Source organism: Euwallacea similis, chromosome 9 (genome assembly GCF_039881205.1).
Source record: "Euwallacea similis isolate ESF13 chromosome 9, ESF131.1, whole genome shotgun sequence".
Lineage (NCBI taxonomy): Eukaryota > Metazoa > Arthropoda > Insecta > Coleoptera > Curculionidae > Euwallacea > Euwallacea similis.
Window position 1 is genome coordinate 5199576 of NC_089617.1, and position 16160 is coordinate 5215735.

The 16160-nt window shown below is 36.8% G+C and overlaps 4 protein-coding genes across 4 annotated transcripts; 1 reads left to right on the forward strand and 3 right to left on the reverse strand.

Moving 5' to 3' along the window:
• Window positions 1–250: 250 nt before the first annotated feature.
• Window positions 251–2807, reverse strand: LOC136410808 (uncharacterized). The gene is made up of 5 exons (XM_066393150.1): window positions 2298–2807; window positions 1646–1730; window positions 1083–1321; window positions 778–955; window positions 251–654 (listed from the first exon to the last, which is right to left on the reverse strand). The coding sequence occupies exons 1-5, from the start codon at window positions 2422–2424 to the stop codon at window positions 264–266; spliced, it is 1020 nt and encodes a 339-aa protein (XP_066249247.1). The 5' UTR covers window positions 2425–2807; the 3' UTR covers window positions 251–263.
• A 669-nt stretch (window positions 2808–3476) lies between these two features.
• LOC136410718 (aminomethyltransferase, mitochondrial) lies at window positions 3477–5395 on the reverse strand. The gene is made up of 6 exons (XM_066393013.1): window positions 5069–5395; window positions 4727–4935; window positions 4468–4667; window positions 4222–4350; window positions 3820–3969; window positions 3477–3759 (listed from the first exon to the last, which is right to left on the reverse strand). Exons 1-6 carry the CDS (start codon window positions 5331–5333, stop codon window positions 3480–3482), a joined length of 1233 nt encoding a protein of 410 aa, XP_066249110.1. The 5' UTR covers window positions 5334–5395; the 3' UTR covers window positions 3477–3479.
• A 1071-nt stretch (window positions 5396–6466) lies between these two features.
• On the reverse strand, window positions 6467–10317 carry LOC136410943 (M-phase inducer phosphatase-like). The gene is made up of 3 exons (XM_066393320.1): window positions 9379–10317; window positions 9071–9258; window positions 6467–8951 (listed from the first exon to the last, which is right to left on the reverse strand). The coding sequence occupies exons 1-3, from the start codon at window positions 10300–10302 to the stop codon at window positions 8654–8656; spliced, it is 1410 nt and encodes a 469-aa protein (XP_066249417.1). The 5' UTR covers window positions 10303–10317; the 3' UTR covers window positions 6467–8653.
• A 555-nt stretch (window positions 10318–10872) lies between these two features.
• LOC136410953 (transmembrane ascorbate-dependent reductase CYB561) lies at window positions 10873–16160 on the forward strand. The gene is made up of 5 exons (XM_066393335.1): window positions 10873–11106; window positions 12349–12560; window positions 12618–12826; window positions 13129–13283; window positions 14018–16160. The coding sequence occupies exons 1-5, from the start codon at window positions 11039–11041 to the stop codon at window positions 14181–14183; spliced, it is 810 nt and encodes a 269-aa protein (XP_066249432.1). The 5' UTR covers window positions 10873–11038; the 3' UTR covers window positions 14184–16160.

Here is a 16160-nt window from a genome sequence, read left to right on the forward strand (position 1 = left end):
ACCGGTTTTTGCACTCGCTATTTTCTGTTAAAAGAAGTTTAAAAACATTTAGCTAAAAACAATAAAAGTCGTTTTTGAGGTTTAGGCGAAGAGGTATATTTGGAGAGCAACTAAAATAAACGATTCAACATTTGCTGGGTCCCTCTTTTTTGGTCGACATAGAGGCGAAAGTAAACCAAGAGATCTTTATTTTTGCTTTCACTTTACAGTTGATTTTTTAATTTCTTGTTTACGACTCCGAATTAAAAAATTCTCACTAGCGTTCATTCGATAGAGCCGCTACAAGCCCCAACAATCCCTCCCTCTCGGGGCTTCAACGTTAACAAATCAGAGTCTATGGATATATCCTCTTGATTGCTAATACAGTCGGAGATGTCCAATGCCATACAGTCCTCTTCCATCTCCGAGAGTAGCACGTTTCTCGTCTTTTCCATCGAATCTTCCAAGTTTTCTGCTATGGATATGAGATGAGTATCGATGTTTTCCATCGAACTTTCCATGTGACAATGATCTTGGGAAGCAGTTTTATTATCAAAATTGTCCATCGATGAATTGTTACAATCCAATAGATTCTCCATGGAAATGGTTATGGTGGGGCTTTCCATAGGGCATTTATTTAATACAGTATTGTGGTCGATGTTTGCGAGTCTATTGCTGGAACGTAAGAAAAATTACATTGAGAGAAAAGCGGAAAGTTCTTAAAGAATCACATGGAAATTCGTCCAAATGACATATCGGGCAATCATCACCGACTCACTTTTGCAGTGTGGTACTCACTGTATGTTAATCTCTTGCGTTCCTACGAGTTGGTGTTGATGTGGGCCAGTGCAGGCGATATCTGTATAGGCGATAGGAATGGGTTGCACTGGATTCGGCCACGTCATACCCATCAACAAGCTTTGTGAATTGTCGATTGGGGTGAAACTCAGAAGGGACGAGTGTGTCTGCTGGTTATCTGAAATAATCAAGGAGGACATGATTGTCCCTTTCCATCAGTGCGCATGCGCTATTGTAAGCGGTTCAATTCTGATTGATCCAGAACTTTAAGAAAACGCACCCCTGCCAGCCCTTGCGAATCCTACCTGATGACAGCTGCATTGACAGCTCCTGAGACCCAGTTACTTGGGGATGTTCCATGGATTTAGCAAAGTATTTTTCCTGCTTTCGCCACTTGGCCCTTCGGTTTTGAAACCAAACTTGCACGCGTGCTTCCGTCAGGTCAATCCTGAGGGCCAGTTCTTCTCGGAAGAATACATCTGGGTAATGGGTTTTGTGGAAGGCACGCTCCAGTTCCTCAAGTTGGTAATTCGAGAACGTCGTTCTGACAATTAGGTAATATCGATCGATAATAATTATTGATTAATGGTGATTCATCGATTGAAATCATAAGGAATTGACTGGCCGTGGAGAGTTGGTGCTATTAAGGTGATTCGCCTGAATTAACCTGAACTAACCCGAATGAATCTTTTCTTTTTAGCGGACGAGGTGAGTGGTTTAAGTACTAACTGGAGGCAGTTGGTGTTATCGGTGTTGTTCGACCTCTGAGTGTGGGGTTCGCTCTAATAAACTAACCTGAACTAACCGGAACCGACATATGGATCTTGAAAACATGAGAATAGAATATTCTATAAATTCGAGGGCTTACCTGTACCTTCTTTGTTTGCGTTTTGAGTTCGAGCTGCCAGGATTTTCGGCCTGGTTTCGAAGATCCCCAAGGGTGTCCGAGAATACTAGAAAACATACATCGTTCAAATTTACCAACTTCCCACCTCGTCCCTCGCGACCAAGGCCGAGATTGTTGCAGTTCGACACTGCAATTCGGGTTTCAAAATCGTTATTAACCAGCTGAAGCGATTTCAGCAGAATTGCCCTAAACCAGAGAAGTCCTGAGGAACTAGCCTCAATGAATAATCGATCCGATCGAGTTCGATCCTGTAGGGCTCATCAGGGAAACTTGCGAATTTTCAGGAATTAGGAGAAGTCCTGAAGCAGGGTAGGGAGATCAAATGCGGGTTGTAGCCAAATCGAGGTTTGCGTGCATGTACTGAGCGTAAGGCTGAGTAGAAAATTAAATTATGGCTTGCTGGCTTTATTCAATTTATATTTAATTTAATAAAACCTCTCGGTTCTTCATGTCGCGTAAGTAATTTAATTACTGCCAATTAAAGAGACACGCAGCTTTAAGCCACATTTGTTTGGGACTCAAAGTTTGATCGGCAAAATACTTAGTCGCTTTCTTACAGGCCTAATTTCGGTTCGGTTGGTAAAACGACGCCCACAAGAGAATTGAGACTTACCGTATTTCTCAGGATCATCGACGCCCTCGGCCTCCTCACTAAGGCCGCCTAGGAGACCAGTTATGGTATACGAACCCTGATTTTCCAATTCACCTTCAACGGTTTGCTCGGTCAGATTGCTGTTCATTTGATACGAATTAATTAGCTACTAAAATATCAAATATAAAGATGATCAGTTGGGGGTTTGTAGTTATCTTAAAGCGCTTGTTCTATCTGTTTTATCCATTACCTACTTGCCTCGATTTTTCTATCTTTTGTTCTCACTTTACTAACTCGACGTAACTGCCCTGAAAGTCAGCTTTTAATGGTCATTATGTCATAGTGTGGATAACTGGACACACTGTTCGGACAACGTTATGTGCAAATTCAGGCACTGAATAAGGTGCTTATAGATGAAGCCCTCGAAATGCTTTTATACACGAGAGATATTAACTATTTTTAAAGAGCTTTCCAGTGAATTTTCTACGATTTCCCTGCTAAAAGCTAAAGCATTATACGAACTATTTGTTTTACGTGAAGCGGCGCTTATTATTTAAACATTGAACCTCGTTATTTGACTAATTGTTCCACTGAATTGCTGGACAAAATCCGCGGGACAAACACACTTGTGGCTGAATTTTTAAGCGCGATATTTCGATAACCACAATAGAAAAAAGTGAGAGGTTTTACGCCTTCATTAAAATATATATATATATATATATATATATATATATATATATATATATATATATATATATATATATATATATATATATATATATATATATATATATATATATATATATATATATATATATGATGGTCTAGGAGATGACTACGTTCTAGAATCTGTTTTCCTTGCATTTCTGCGTTATTCATTCGTGCACTTTATGCTGCTATTCGACGCAAAATTGATACGCTCATGTTTTCCTTGCTTTGTCGGGAATGCAAGAAGGGATCTTGGAATTAGATTTTTCTATAGAACATCAAGGATCAGAACCATTTAATATCGGTTAAAGTTTTCTGGTCAATTCGCTGAAGATGAGCTTAGCGACTTCCTGTTGGAAGAATAAAAGTGTGTAAATATTTTTGAATGTTTTAAAAAACTGTCTCAAAAATATATTGAAAAAACCTCCTTTAGAGGCTTTAACGTTTTCAACTAGGAGAGGTCGATTTGAAAAATAACAAAAAAATTGCACATTTTTAATTAACTTTCGGTTTATTGTAATATTTCGCTTTCACAAACGGCATCTTCGTGACAACTCCCTCGAAAGTCTTGTTCCTTATCTTTAAACCCACTTTAGTACCGGCTTTGCTGAACTCTGTAGGGACATATCCCATACCTATATTAAGGTTCAAAGTGGGAGAAGGGCAGCCTGAAGTTATTTCTCCAATAACGTTTCCATCTTTGTCCAATACCTTCGCTCCGTGCCTCGCTGGGGGGCCTAAAGTGGACGCCACGCCCACCCGCTTTACTTTTGAGCTGAAATTTTGAGCAAGGCCATTTTAGCATCTTCCAAAAATAACTCTTTCGTTAATATACCCTTCTTTAATTTGTTGCACAATTTTCGAAGCTCCGGGAAAGTTTTGTTGTTCTCTCCTCCGTTTTGCCACTAACCACGTTAAGGCGCCTTCTATGGGTGTGGTACTGGAGTTGAGGTCACTCCCATAGAGGCACAGTCCAGCTTCCAATCTATGGGATAAATACTGTTGAAAATGTAAAGCCTTATAGCATTTAAAATGGCCAGATATTTCGCATCAACTGCAAGGTTTTGTAAAAACTGTAACCGGTTCAGTCAGTATCATCTTAACATTATCGGGTTTCGTCTTCTGTGCATAGAAAGACATAGCAAAAGCAGAAAAACCATCAGAACTGTGAGTTTCAGTGGAAATGTATGAATTAATAATGTTTTGTATTTTTAGTTAAAGTTGCCTATACATATACCTTAAAGAATCTCGTGCTCCCAAACCTGCCAGCTTCACTTCCCCATCATCCAAAAGCAAAGTTACTATCTTTTCCACATGTTTAGAGTCAATTGATAATTCAAAACCGTCTTCGCCAGTATAACCGCATCTACAAATAAATATTAAAAAAATATAAAAAATTGAATCAATTAAAAAAAAAAAATTTACTTAAAAACTCTGTATTTTTTAATTCATTTAAAAAAATACATCTTCTCTCCAGTTTTACCTGGTAATTCTGCATTCAATATCTCCTACATTTGTTACGACGCTGTTCATGAAATACAAGGTAGACAAGTCAACATTCGCTAATTTCTGAAGGGCTGTCGCTGCCCTGGGCCCTTGCAGGGCCACCAGCGATCTAGCCTTTGGCTCTAAGAATTTAATTATTATGTCAGAGTCAAGGTGATGGAGTTTCTTGTAATTAGCCTGAAATGGGATCATACTTTTTATAAGGACTAAATAAGGCACCGTTTTTGAAATTTTACCAAACCACTTAACATAATTCCTTGGTCTTGATCCTTCATTGCTGCATTGGAGACAACGTAGAGAAACTCTTCATTTATCTTTGTGACAATTAGATCATCTAAAATTCCCCCTTTTTCGTTGGTGAATACAGTCAGAGTGGCGCTGTTTTCCTTGAGCCCTTGAATATCGGCGGTGCACAACGTTTCTAGGTATTCGACGCAATTTTTACCTAATTAAAATTCATTCAAAATAAATTATAAACAGTATAAAAAAAATGTGGAAACTAGGAAAAATAATAATCTAAAAAAATTATTTAAAAAAAATTGAAAAAGGATTTATAAAGATTTTTTATCTTTATTTACCTGTAATTTCAGTTTGTAACATATGAGAAACATCGAAAATACTGGCAGATTTCCTCGTGAAGAGATGCGAGTTAACTATTGATTGATCACTATACTGTACTGGTAATATAAATCCCCCAAAGTTTACCATTTTCCCCCCACGTTTCACATGGAAATCATACAAAGTGGTAGTCTCTCCTAGTGGGTGCGTCGAATAGGCTAACACTTTAAGGACATTTTTCCAAGAATTGAAAGGGTTTACCAATAGCTTTCTTGGTGAAAACATATTTTTGTAGTCCGAGTGTCAGCTATTACTTCACAAATTAAAAAGATTGTTAATTCCAATTATACATTAAAACTGAATTAAGAAAGATTTCAATACTTATCCAAATATTGACGATATCGCTATAATATATAGAGGGCGTTTAAAAAGTTCTTTCTTTGCGAATTAGGAACAACAAAATAATGTTGTTCTTAATCTGAATTTAACCACACAGTTATCAAACAGCCAAAAAAAGATACTTAATTAGCCTGACCGTGTAAGTTAAATTTATTCTAAGAATCATATTACAAGTTTTAGACCGTCCCTCGTTCTAGGCAAAAGTGCTTATCTAGTTTTGGTTGGGTCAAGGGTTTTACTGATTATGGCCAACGTTTATGACTACAGTAAGTATAATTAAATAAGTACGAGTAAACTGTAACAGCTAAAATCTTTACAATTTAATAGTTGTCATGCAGGGGGTCATTGAAATACCCCCTGTATAATATGACAACAAAGAGATTTCTATATGCACGTATGTCCTTAGTGATATTGGTTTGATGATTCTCTAGAATTTGTTAAAATGAGGAAAACAATAATCGTCAAAGGCACCCCCCGTTCAACACATTTTAGGCTGATAATGGACCACACCATACCCAAAACGCCTATTTTTATATCGCTCTAATGTTTCTAATGTCTAATGGACGAGTTTTTTTTCTTTTTACTCAAAAAAGTGCGTTAAGAAAATGTTAATAATTCCTCGATTCAATATCGGATTGCCGCATTCTCTCCATCAAATAGCGAATTTTGGAACGCCCTTCGTAGCGAGAAAGTTAAAAATACTTTTTGCCCAAATTATTTTTTCTTTAAAATCAAGCCTAAGAAACATATTATTTGTTTAATGGCTCTTCCAGATGCTTGAGAAGCCCTAAACCTTATAGAATTTGGACCACCCTGTACACTAATCCAGGCTCTTTGCTTGCACGTATTTCTAACGCTCTGGATTTCAGTTTTCCGTCTTGTTGAGACAGACTTATACTCGCTAGAATTTGGTCCCCCATTGCTGGTGAAAAAAATGCTTTGTGTTTCATTGTATGAACAACATGGGGCGCAAGAATGAAAATCTGAAGATCGTGGAAACGGGGAAAAATACAGAGGAAAACGTTCAACATTGCATTTATTAATACTGAAATAAATCATTCTATAAAATCATATATCAGCAACCGGACTCTTAAAACCCCAATTCATGGTGACTGTCGCTTCATTAAGTTATGCGAGTCTTATCAAACAGGAGTTCGGCAGGAACATTTAGAGAACTTTGCGGGTAAATGAGAACTCTATTATCTCGAATTCCTGTTGAATGAGAGGTTTAAGTTTAATAAAGTGGCATCAACTTCAATTTGAGGTTTGAAAAGTAGGGCTGCGGCTCATTGAACTAACCTTAAGCTATTAGATATAATCACGTAAGTTGTAGAATATAATACAATTTCACTAATTGCACAAACCTGAATTCTTATAGGTAGAAGGAATCTTTATAGGGCATTTCCGATTATTTATAAAATTTACAAGTCCTAAAACATGGAAATCTTCGAGTGTGAATCGTTAACAGAAATGCTCCCTCAATCATAAGACTTAACACATATTTTGGCACCGGAGATATTTACAACCAGAGCCGGCCTTAGCACGTCTGGCGCTCTGGGCGAAATTTTTAATCACCGCGCCCTGGCCCCAAGAAAACCGCCCAGGAAGGCCGTCGCCTTCCTGGTCTGTCGCCCAACCTTGCTTCCCCTTAGGCCGGTCCTGTTTACAATGTATTATAAGAACCTATAAATAAAAATATTTCCTATTGCACAAAAATCTTCTACCTATTTAGTGGAATTTACATATTTACAACAAAACTACGAATAGAGCTAATGCCTACGATTTCCTTGAACAGACAATTATGAAGTAACGCATAGGAGGAATTTAATTGGGAGGTCGATATCGGCTCTATTCGAAATTCATTAGAACTTTCTGCCTACTACTAAGTTATGGAAAGCATGCAAAAGCCCAACTATTCTCTACTTTAACTAAGTCTTACACTTAAGTATCATAAAAATAAAAGGTCGCATGTGATCATTCGAATGAGCATAATCGCCTCTTAAGAACCGGATTTTGGAGGTAGATATTTATTCTCCCAACAATCGACCCAAGACCCTTTCGAAAACTAATTCAATCTTGCGATCTAAGTAGCGTTAACTTCTACTTAAGCATTGAAATACAGTAATAAAATTAATGGCCCGGAGAGGACAAAAGCTTACTTTGCAAGCAAGGGGAGACGTCACCTCGACTAATATGCGCTCTTTCTGGGCGTGGATACATGCAGAGCTTCTCTAAAATACTGCCTAAAGGCGTCTTGAAAGAATCTATGATTTTGGGTAATTTTTGCACCCAGAAAAGATGACCAAAGTTTGGACATCAGCTGTGCCTAGGTACATACAGGGCAAGACTGGCTATTTTATTCCTATAGAAAAAGGAGCAGGGGGAAAATCAAAATTTTATAGGATTAATTGTAGCATTAATGTACTTTAGAAGGGCATATTAGAGAACACGTCTTTCGGAAATACATCAATGTGCCGGAATTGCTCGACAAGGGCTGAAAGTTTCGATTTAAGTCATTCACAATCCAATAATACGAGCATTGCTATCGATATCTACCCAGCAAAGCGTTTTAGTTGTTGCAAGGAAATAGCTAAAGGTTTTCTGCCAACCAAAAATAATGCAAACTGGCATTTTACAATCTTAGGAATATCATATAATCAGTAGACCGCGTGAGCGTTGCAAAGTAAGCTCCATTATATTCAGCCTAACTGACCCATGGAGCGCTTAAAAATATTCAGGAATTTGAGTATTTTAGCATAAGAAATACTTCATTTGTAAGATTTAATATAATAAGTGTTTCCCATGAGTATAAAAGAATGAAAGCCTTGTTAATGCTCTTTTCCCACTGACTTGAGCATTGACTAATAACAAAACAAATAAGAACAAACAAATTTCCTAAATGTCTGAGGTACCTAAATACGCGAAAAACACAATTTTCTAAGGCATCAGTCAACGAAAACCTATAACTCATACGAAATGAACACAACCCTTGAGGGTGAACAACAAAAAAATTTAACAATCACATTACGAAAAAATCACAACTTGCAGATTGGATCCGGCCTCCATTAATAACTGCCTTTTAACGTTAAAACCTCAGATAAAACACACAACTTCTTAATTTCGCATTAAAGAACACTCAAATAGGTGCGAGGAATATAACTAAATCTATCTTTCATTTTTGTTTTGGCATACTGAACACATTGAATTTAAAAGTCAGTAGAGAGGGCTTTTCTCACCAACCTTGAGGATTGAGCAGAGGATTTCGACAGTCTGCTGTAAATGCCCTTCTTGGCGGTATTGATGACACATTCTGAAGTCCTGCTCTTTTTCTTGAAGAAGCGCATGTCATCGACGTGCGCGGGGTCGAGCATTTGCTTGTAATCAGCAGGATCACAGTAGCTGGGAAACGATTCGAAGAAGTTCTTGTAACCTCCTTCAAGAATGTAGATTTCAGGATAAGTTAAAGCAGGGTAGTTTACTGCGTTCCTTGTACGGTCTTCTTTTCTGCAACCAAAGAAAATATTTTTAGTTTTCCCATACAAGGACACCTGTACCTTAATTATTACATAAGAATCCCAACAGCAAGTTTTTATTATTACATTTTACAAAATTTTAACAGTTACCTTAGATTCCTGACCATATTTGGGCCCCGTTCTTTAGAGAACTCACAGTGAAAGATAAGAATATGCCTTTCCTCGTTAGGCTTGGTCGGTGCATTCAACAGCTCAATGCATTCTTCCATCATATAAATGTTTCTGGCACCTCTGATGTGACCCCCCTCAAATTCATAAGGAAATCTACTGTCTACAATCTGAAAATTATAAGAAAGACGTTTTGTTTGTTGTCTCGCTTTTCCCAAGAAGCTAAAGCTTTCTTAATTTAAATGGGATGAGATATGCAAAAATTAAAACAAGCAAAAAAATGGACTTACCACAAATGAGTTTATAATGGCATCAAACTGTCCATTTAGCAAATCCTTAACTGTCTCAGCCGATATGCTTTTCAATTCAGGATGGGCTCCCCTAATTAATGGCAAGGCATATGATTTTGAAAAATCCCCTATTAGCTCCTCATCTTCTGATCTCTCTACAGCCTGTTTCATTAAATCTTTCTGAGCCTCAGTAACTTCCTGATCAAACTTAGCAAGCAGCTGAACTGAAGTGGGCTCTTCATGATCAGAATCTTCCGCTAATAGCTTGTCACTGAAGTCTAAGGCAGGAAGGCAGTCAATATCTGTTTCAGTGTCAAATAATTTGAGTCGTTTTAATGAAGTGGCCGTCGCAGTACAGGGGCTCCGAACGGGGCTCGCAAATAATCGTCTCTTTGTAGTTTGGAAATTGCTTTTTCCGGGAGTTCGGCTTCTCAAGCCCTCAAGGGGAAAACTTAGGATTGTAGCTTCATCACTGTCCAGTTCACTGTCTTCCAGGCAAGGGGAAAGTGATCGCCGCTGTTTTTCTTCAGAAATGTCCTCACAATATCCAGAGTCCTTCGAATCTGCATCAAACAAAGACACTTCTTCCATATTTTCACTTGTATCGGACTGTAACTGGGGAGAGCTGATGACCATTTTTTCGCCGATTTTAAGCTGATCCTTCCCGCTCTTTTCTGCCTGACATTCATCCTCAACAGATAAAAATAATTCTGAAGTTAGCTGCGGTTCTTTTTGACACTTTTGATGATTTCCGAATTTAGGGGTTTTCACACATTCGATCAGCCTGCAGGTTTCCACTTCACGTTCACATCGTTTACGATAATTAAATTTCACGTTGTAATGTTTCCAATAACGACGATAGTAAAGGGTGGTACCATAGCCGATAATGAGAAACACGGTAAAGCATGTAAGTAACACGAACATTGTGGCTCAACACGTTTACACGAGAAACTTTCAGAGGCAAATGAATTCAAAATTCTGGGGGCTCTCATTTATATTTTCTGATGAAAACAAGCGTTTCAAATTTTATTGCATACCTCTATATAAGAACAAGGGCGACACGTGCAGATCAAATGAGCTGGAACCTTATTTTATGGGGTTACCTGGGGCACTTTATTGCTGTTATTATTATATGATGCACAGCGAAGATGAAGTAAAATCGCAAAGATGATATTTGTGTGTGGCTCTGTTTTCTCCTATTTTTCAATCTTTCCCGATATACCAATACCAAAAAAATTGAGCTTGTTGAATAAAAATGTTCAAAATGCCCGAAGTAGTTTAATTTTCAACACCGAAAAATCCAATCGAACTCGTGATCCTCGAGCGTGTTCATTGGAAATCGAAAAGTTTCTCGATTTCGATGACACTGACAGTACCTGTCATCGAAATCAGCTGTTTATGTTTTGCTCAACTCACTGTTTTTGAAAAGTGAATCTTTTGGCCCTAATTCCGCCGTATCCTTTGCAGAATAATTACTGCAATTATCTTTATTGTGCTTTTGCCTTTCTCCCCTCTGTGCGAATCTTTATCTATATTCTACCGACAACCAAAGAGAATAACACATGACAATATTCAATAGCAGAGTTTTTCCGCATTAACTGTAACATTGCGGAAAATATTGATTTTTAGACTTGTTGCTGTGCACAACAAGTTACGGTAAATGAGTTCAGAGTCATTATTGTCTCAACACGAGCGTGAAGATAATTCAACAGCTGGAATCACAAACAGGTAGTTATTTTAGTGGTTAAATGTGAACACTACCCATTAGGGAGTAGGTTTTGTGTTCTTTGTCGTTTCCACATGTATTTATACTAATAAATCAGTTATCAGTAACCTCACAGATCTGGATTCCCTAAATAATAGCTTTCGCTTCTTCATCCCATGGTGCCATAGTCATTCAGGTAAAAGGGGGATCAGAAGGCCCATGGCCGCTCGAGGTCGGATTCGAAGCGCCTCCGACTTTAAATTGCCAAACTGAAGGCTATATTCTGTAGAGTTGTTTAATTAAAGATGTTTAAAACATGAATAGGCATTACTTTTACTTTACAATTCATTGCCAAGAACGATGAGCGTTATTGTAACTTTACAGCCCGCTAATCGTAAACTCACTGTTTCCATGATGGAAACTAAAGTGTAAACAAGCAGTGGCAATTTTTATGCGTAAAATGGTTAAATGTGGAATGAAAAGCTTAATTTTAGGACTGCAACTGTATTACGTCCCAAAAATCTACTTATTAGTAAAGATGCTTCGCATTCCCAATTATTCCTTCCTCCACTGCCCCTTTTCTACACATTCTTATTAATTGTAAGTAAATATCAAAAAGAGTGCACAGTCAATGGATTATCTGTAAGGCTGTCTCGTTTTATCAACATGCACCGATGATGTGACATAAAGTACTGATTCTGATATTTACAATTTCAGATTTCTTTCTTTAAGTCTATAGAAATAAGCTAAATCGTTTGGCAGACCTGAAGTAGAATGTTGAAGGGGAAATGGAGAATTCAGATTGCTGTTTTGAATTTCTCATAACTTTCCGTCCTGAACTTCCAAATTATATTAGTGTTCGTTAAATTGGCTGAACTCGCCAAGTATCTAAAACCTTTTTACGCAAAATGGGGTCTCAGGGCTTCATGTAAATAAGAGCCTTATTTCGACATAAAAACGAGTTCCAGTTATATTTTTGTGCGACTCTTGAAGGCATCCAAAAAATTCAGGATGGAAAGGCTTGACCTAAATACCCTGTATAATAATGACGGATGATCATTAAAAAAACCTTGCGGGGAATGACGTAACGTAAGACGTAGAGTAAAGCCATTTTTACTATCTATTGGAAACATTTTACTCACAGATGAATTGATCTCAAATATGCCTCTGATACCTTATCGCCTATTTCAGGTTTTTTTAAAAGATCTTCCTGTATAATCCCTTACATTGAAAGCATCCACATTCAAGTATTCTCCCTTTTTCAGAGCCATGGAATCTCAGGCAGAACATCAGAAACTAAAAACCTACAACACCCTGTATACTTTTACTACTTCTTTAGGCGCAGGGACGTTTCTATTGGTCTTATTTTGGATTTTACGCTATAGAGGTGGTTTTGCATGGCACTCGAATCCTAAAACGGAATTTAATTGGCATCCGTTTTTTATGATTCTTGGTATGGTGTTTTTGTACTCTCAAGGTAGCGCGGGTATTTCGATATTAAAGAAATTGCGCCAAATGACATTCCAATTTGCAGCTATTCTCATTTACCGCACGGGCCGAAATATACCAAAGATGAGGCTGAAAATTCTACATGGTACTCTTCATTTATTGGCCTTCATCTTCTCAGTCATAGGCCTACAAGCTGTCTTTGATTCGCACAATTTAGCTGAACCTCCCGTTGCCAATCTCTATACGATGCATTCATGGATCGGACTAATGACCGTTATAATTTTTTCTATACAGGTATGGGAAGGTACCGGGCGTTTGTAAAATTCAGGCAGGTTCAGGATAGTTCGGCGTTTGATTAATAAGAAAAACTCTTATTCAGTACCGCTGCTAAGGGGTGAGGGGGAGGGGGGAAGAAAGAAGAGGTCTGGCGACGGCCCAGAGCGGCAGACTTGTTAAGGCCGACCCTGTTTTATCGCAATATTGTTATTGTTTTTTAGATTATCGATTTTTTGAATAAGAATAACCTTTCAGATAGCACTCTACTTAATTAACGTTCGATAATGGATCATTCATGAATCGATAATCGTTTGTTTCAGTTTGCTTCAGGTTTTATAACATTCCTATATCCCGGACTTGCCATGTCCATTAGGAAAGCTGTGATGCCGATTCATGTGGCTGTAGGAACGGGTGCTTTTATTATGGGACTGATTAGCTGTATCACTGGTCTTACTGAGAAGGCTATCTGGGCGTTGTATGTATTCATGTTATTTCTAAAAATATTTGAGTGCCAGAATCGATATACTAATATGCAAAGGAGTCCCAAATTTGGACCTGAAAAATTAGGCCTGGCAAATTGGTTAAATTACAAGAAAGCAAGTCCTGATCTGGTTTTAGCGAATTCTTCTAACGATTATCATCGTTCAGATTATGTTTTCAAACCCAAATTGCGATCATCCTGTAGAGCGCTATCCCATGTTATTTTCCTCTTTCTTTGCGAGCTTTAGTGTTTCTGCAAATTTCATACTTCATCACTTTTTAAGCAAAATTTCGGTTCAAATGTGGTTCAACAAAATTTAGATGGGAAAGTGTCTAGAAATGAACCTTTTGGGTTATAAAATGTAAAACTTTGGTTTTTATTAAAGAATAGTTTAACTCTAATTTGCTCTATTCTCGGAAGAAAAAGGTATCCGAGTTTTTAAGAAACGGCTCTCATAAATAACAGACAGACTTTCCAAGGCTAAAACTGGCCTTGCTGCTTTGCTCAAGTAAAAGTAAATGAACTAGTGACAAATTCGGTGTAAATTCATATTTATTTTGGACTCGTTTTCTTCCGATTGGTAGTTAGTCTTCCTTCTTATTAATCTTATTTCTTCTGGCACCATTTCAAGCCAGAGAGATAGATCATAAATTTAGATTTTTGGTTAGATCCTAATGTATCGAGATCGATCATCTCGTGTATGAGTTTCAACTTGGCCTAATTTTCAGGGATAATAAATACGCAGATTTTGTATCTGAAGCATTTGTGTTCAACTTCATCGCCGTCGCACTTGTGCTTTATGGTCTTTTGGTGCTGTATTTGGTCACAGAGACCACGTATAAGCGCAATCCTTTACCAGAAGATGAATTAGTTTTGACTAATCCAGATGAATAAGGTACTAAAACTGACTGTCCCAATGGAACTACGTTATTCTTTTATGGCTGTTTTGCGCACTTTTCATTAGAGTTTTTGACAAATGATTTCATGGTTTTGCTGACGATATAAGTACAGATTATACATAAGTACGGTGTAGGCTATTTATTTATCAGAGTTTCATGCGAATCATAAATGTCTGCACTATGTAAAATCGGTCAAATCAGTTGCACACTACTAAATATAAAATAATGTAAAATATATGAGCGGCGACATGAAGCTTATGTAATAATAATCTCATGGCAAACTGTCATGAGGGAGGACCATTCGGATAGTCGTGATTCTTGTCAAAATTATATCGTTAAGTATCTCGAAATGGTCCAAATATAGTATATAATATCTCTTCGACATATTCAATATACAAGAGGTAACAAATCATTATGGAGATTTTAAAAAATGCTGATATACTCATGGTCAAAAACACACCATTTGCGATATACAAAGTTTAATATTTTATAGAGGGCATTTTCAATAGTTTTTACAATTTTGTTTTAGTTTACAATAATTGAGCCAGATGATTATTTTTTTCCTTACTTCCTTTAAATTTTCAATTTGCATTGATGGATATTTTTGCAAATTCTAAAGATTAGAAAGATACGAAAATACTACAAGAGACCAAAAAGCTAAAGAATTGAAAAAGGAATTTAAATTTGGTACCAGAATTCATATAGAGTATTCTAAAAAAATATTTATAGCATAAAATAATATGTAACTCAAAAAAACATAACACCTTGTATATGGCTACCGACGATTTTAATATTTCATTATAGAGGGTCATAAACAAAATAGATATACGAAATTTCATAAACTTAACTCGAGACATACGTAAGAAAAACGCAAAATATGAGAAAAAAACCTGAAATTTTGCCACTCTGTATATCGAAAATGAAGCGTTTTTGACCATGGGTCTTTTAGCATTTTTTAATTATTTTACAGAGTACTATCGCCCCCTGAAATATCTTCATGATTATATGTTACACCTTGTATTGATAAATATATTATTTAGATAATAAGAATCTGTATGTATTCAGACTATACACGTATATTTTTAACCTGAGAATAAGCAGAGGCGAAAAGAAAAGTTTTCTTTCTCTGGAGATCTGATGCTTTGATGTACAGGGGGACCAAATTCCAAGTTCTCAGAACTGAAAGTCGACTAAATTAACGACAAATTGGCTGTTTCAAGAGATCTTTAATGCTCAGAGTACGTTCCCAACAATTTTTTTTTTAATCAAGAGCATGATTAACTTATTTTCATTAATAGTCAGAAAATCATTTTGTCTTCATTAATACGCACCTGAGACTCCCTGTAAATTAATTTTACCTTTTATAATGGTGCTACCAAGATACCTAGAGATATGACTAAAAGCGGTAAAGTCCTACTTAAACAGACTCGCACAAACCTGTCTCTCGAATAAAACAGTAAACTTTTACTAAAATGTGTGATTATTATACACATATTCATATCTAGTTAAGCTGGCTTACGGATACGTACATGTATCTTTAGTGTAATGGTTCAGATTTACGTGAGTCATAGCTGGTGATAAAAAGGTTCTGCGTTCAATCGATTGTATGTTAGTCCCTGGAACCACAGCTCGAAGCTTGAAATATTTGTCCTTGGGACTGAAAAATTGATCGGATGAAGGCAGAATTATTTATTGTTTTCTGGTGCTTTTTTAAAACTGTGGTGCGAATTCTTTAGTGATATACATTTTAACCCCTTTGACTACTATTTTATTATTTGTGGTACTTAAGTACCTGCAACTTACAAAGATTTTGTAGTTAATTGTGGCGAATATTTTACATTTTAAGTGCCTATCAGTAATAGATTTTCAATATTTTGTAATAATATTCACTTTACGTTAGTCGCCTATTTATAAAATTCTATAATTATTCATCAAATTACTTGCCAAATGCCTAATACAATCCTGGAATAAA

Bases quoted from the DNA above. Each gene is read 5' to 3' on its own strand.
- LOC136410808 (XM_066393150.1), bottom strand. From the start codon at position 2,424: ATGAACAGCAATCTGACCGAGCAAACCGTTGAAGGTGAATTGGAAAAT. The intron at 1,731-2,297 runs GTAAGTCTCAAT...TATGTTTTCTAG, and splicing joins CGATGATCCTGAGAAATACG to TATTCTCGGACACCCTTGGG. The intron at 655-777 runs GTGAGTACCACA...CTTACGTTCCAG, and splicing joins ACGCAAGAGATTAACATACA to CAATAGACTCGCAAACATCG.
- LOC136410718 (XM_066393013.1), bottom strand. From the start codon at position 5,333: ATGTTTTCACCAAGAAAGCTATTGGTAAACCCTTTCAATTCTTGGAAA. The intron at 4,936-5,068 runs GTAAATAAAGAT...AATTTTAATTAG, and splicing joins GTTACAAACTGAAATTACAG to GTAAAAATTGCGTCGAATAC. The intron at 4,351-4,467 runs GTAAAACTGGAG...ATTTATTTGTAG, and splicing joins ATTGAATGCAGAATTACCAG to ATGCGGTTATACTGGCGAAG.
- LOC136410943 (XM_066393320.1), bottom strand. From the start codon at position 10,302: ATGTTCGTGTTACTTACATGCTTTACCGTGTTTCTCATTATCGGCTAT. The intron at 9,259-9,378 runs GTAAGTCCATTT...TATAATTTTCAG, and splicing joins CCATTATAAACTCATTTGTG to ATTGTAGACAGTAGATTTCC. The intron at 8,952-9,070 runs GTAACTGTTAAA...CTTTGGTTGCAG, and splicing joins AATATGGTCAGGAATCTAAG to AAAAGAAGACCGTACAAGGA.
- LOC136410953 (XM_066393335.1), top strand. From the start codon at position 11,039: ATGAGTTCAGAGTCATTATTGTCTCAACACGAGCGTGAAGATAATTCA. The intron at 12,827-13,128 runs GTATGGGAAGGT...CGTTTGTTTCAG, and splicing joins TTATAATTTTTTCTATACAG to TTTGCTTCAGGTTTTATAAC. The intron at 13,284-14,017 runs GTATGTATTCAT...CCTAATTTTCAG, and splicing joins GAGAAGGCTATCTGGGCGTT to GGATAATAAATACGCAGATT.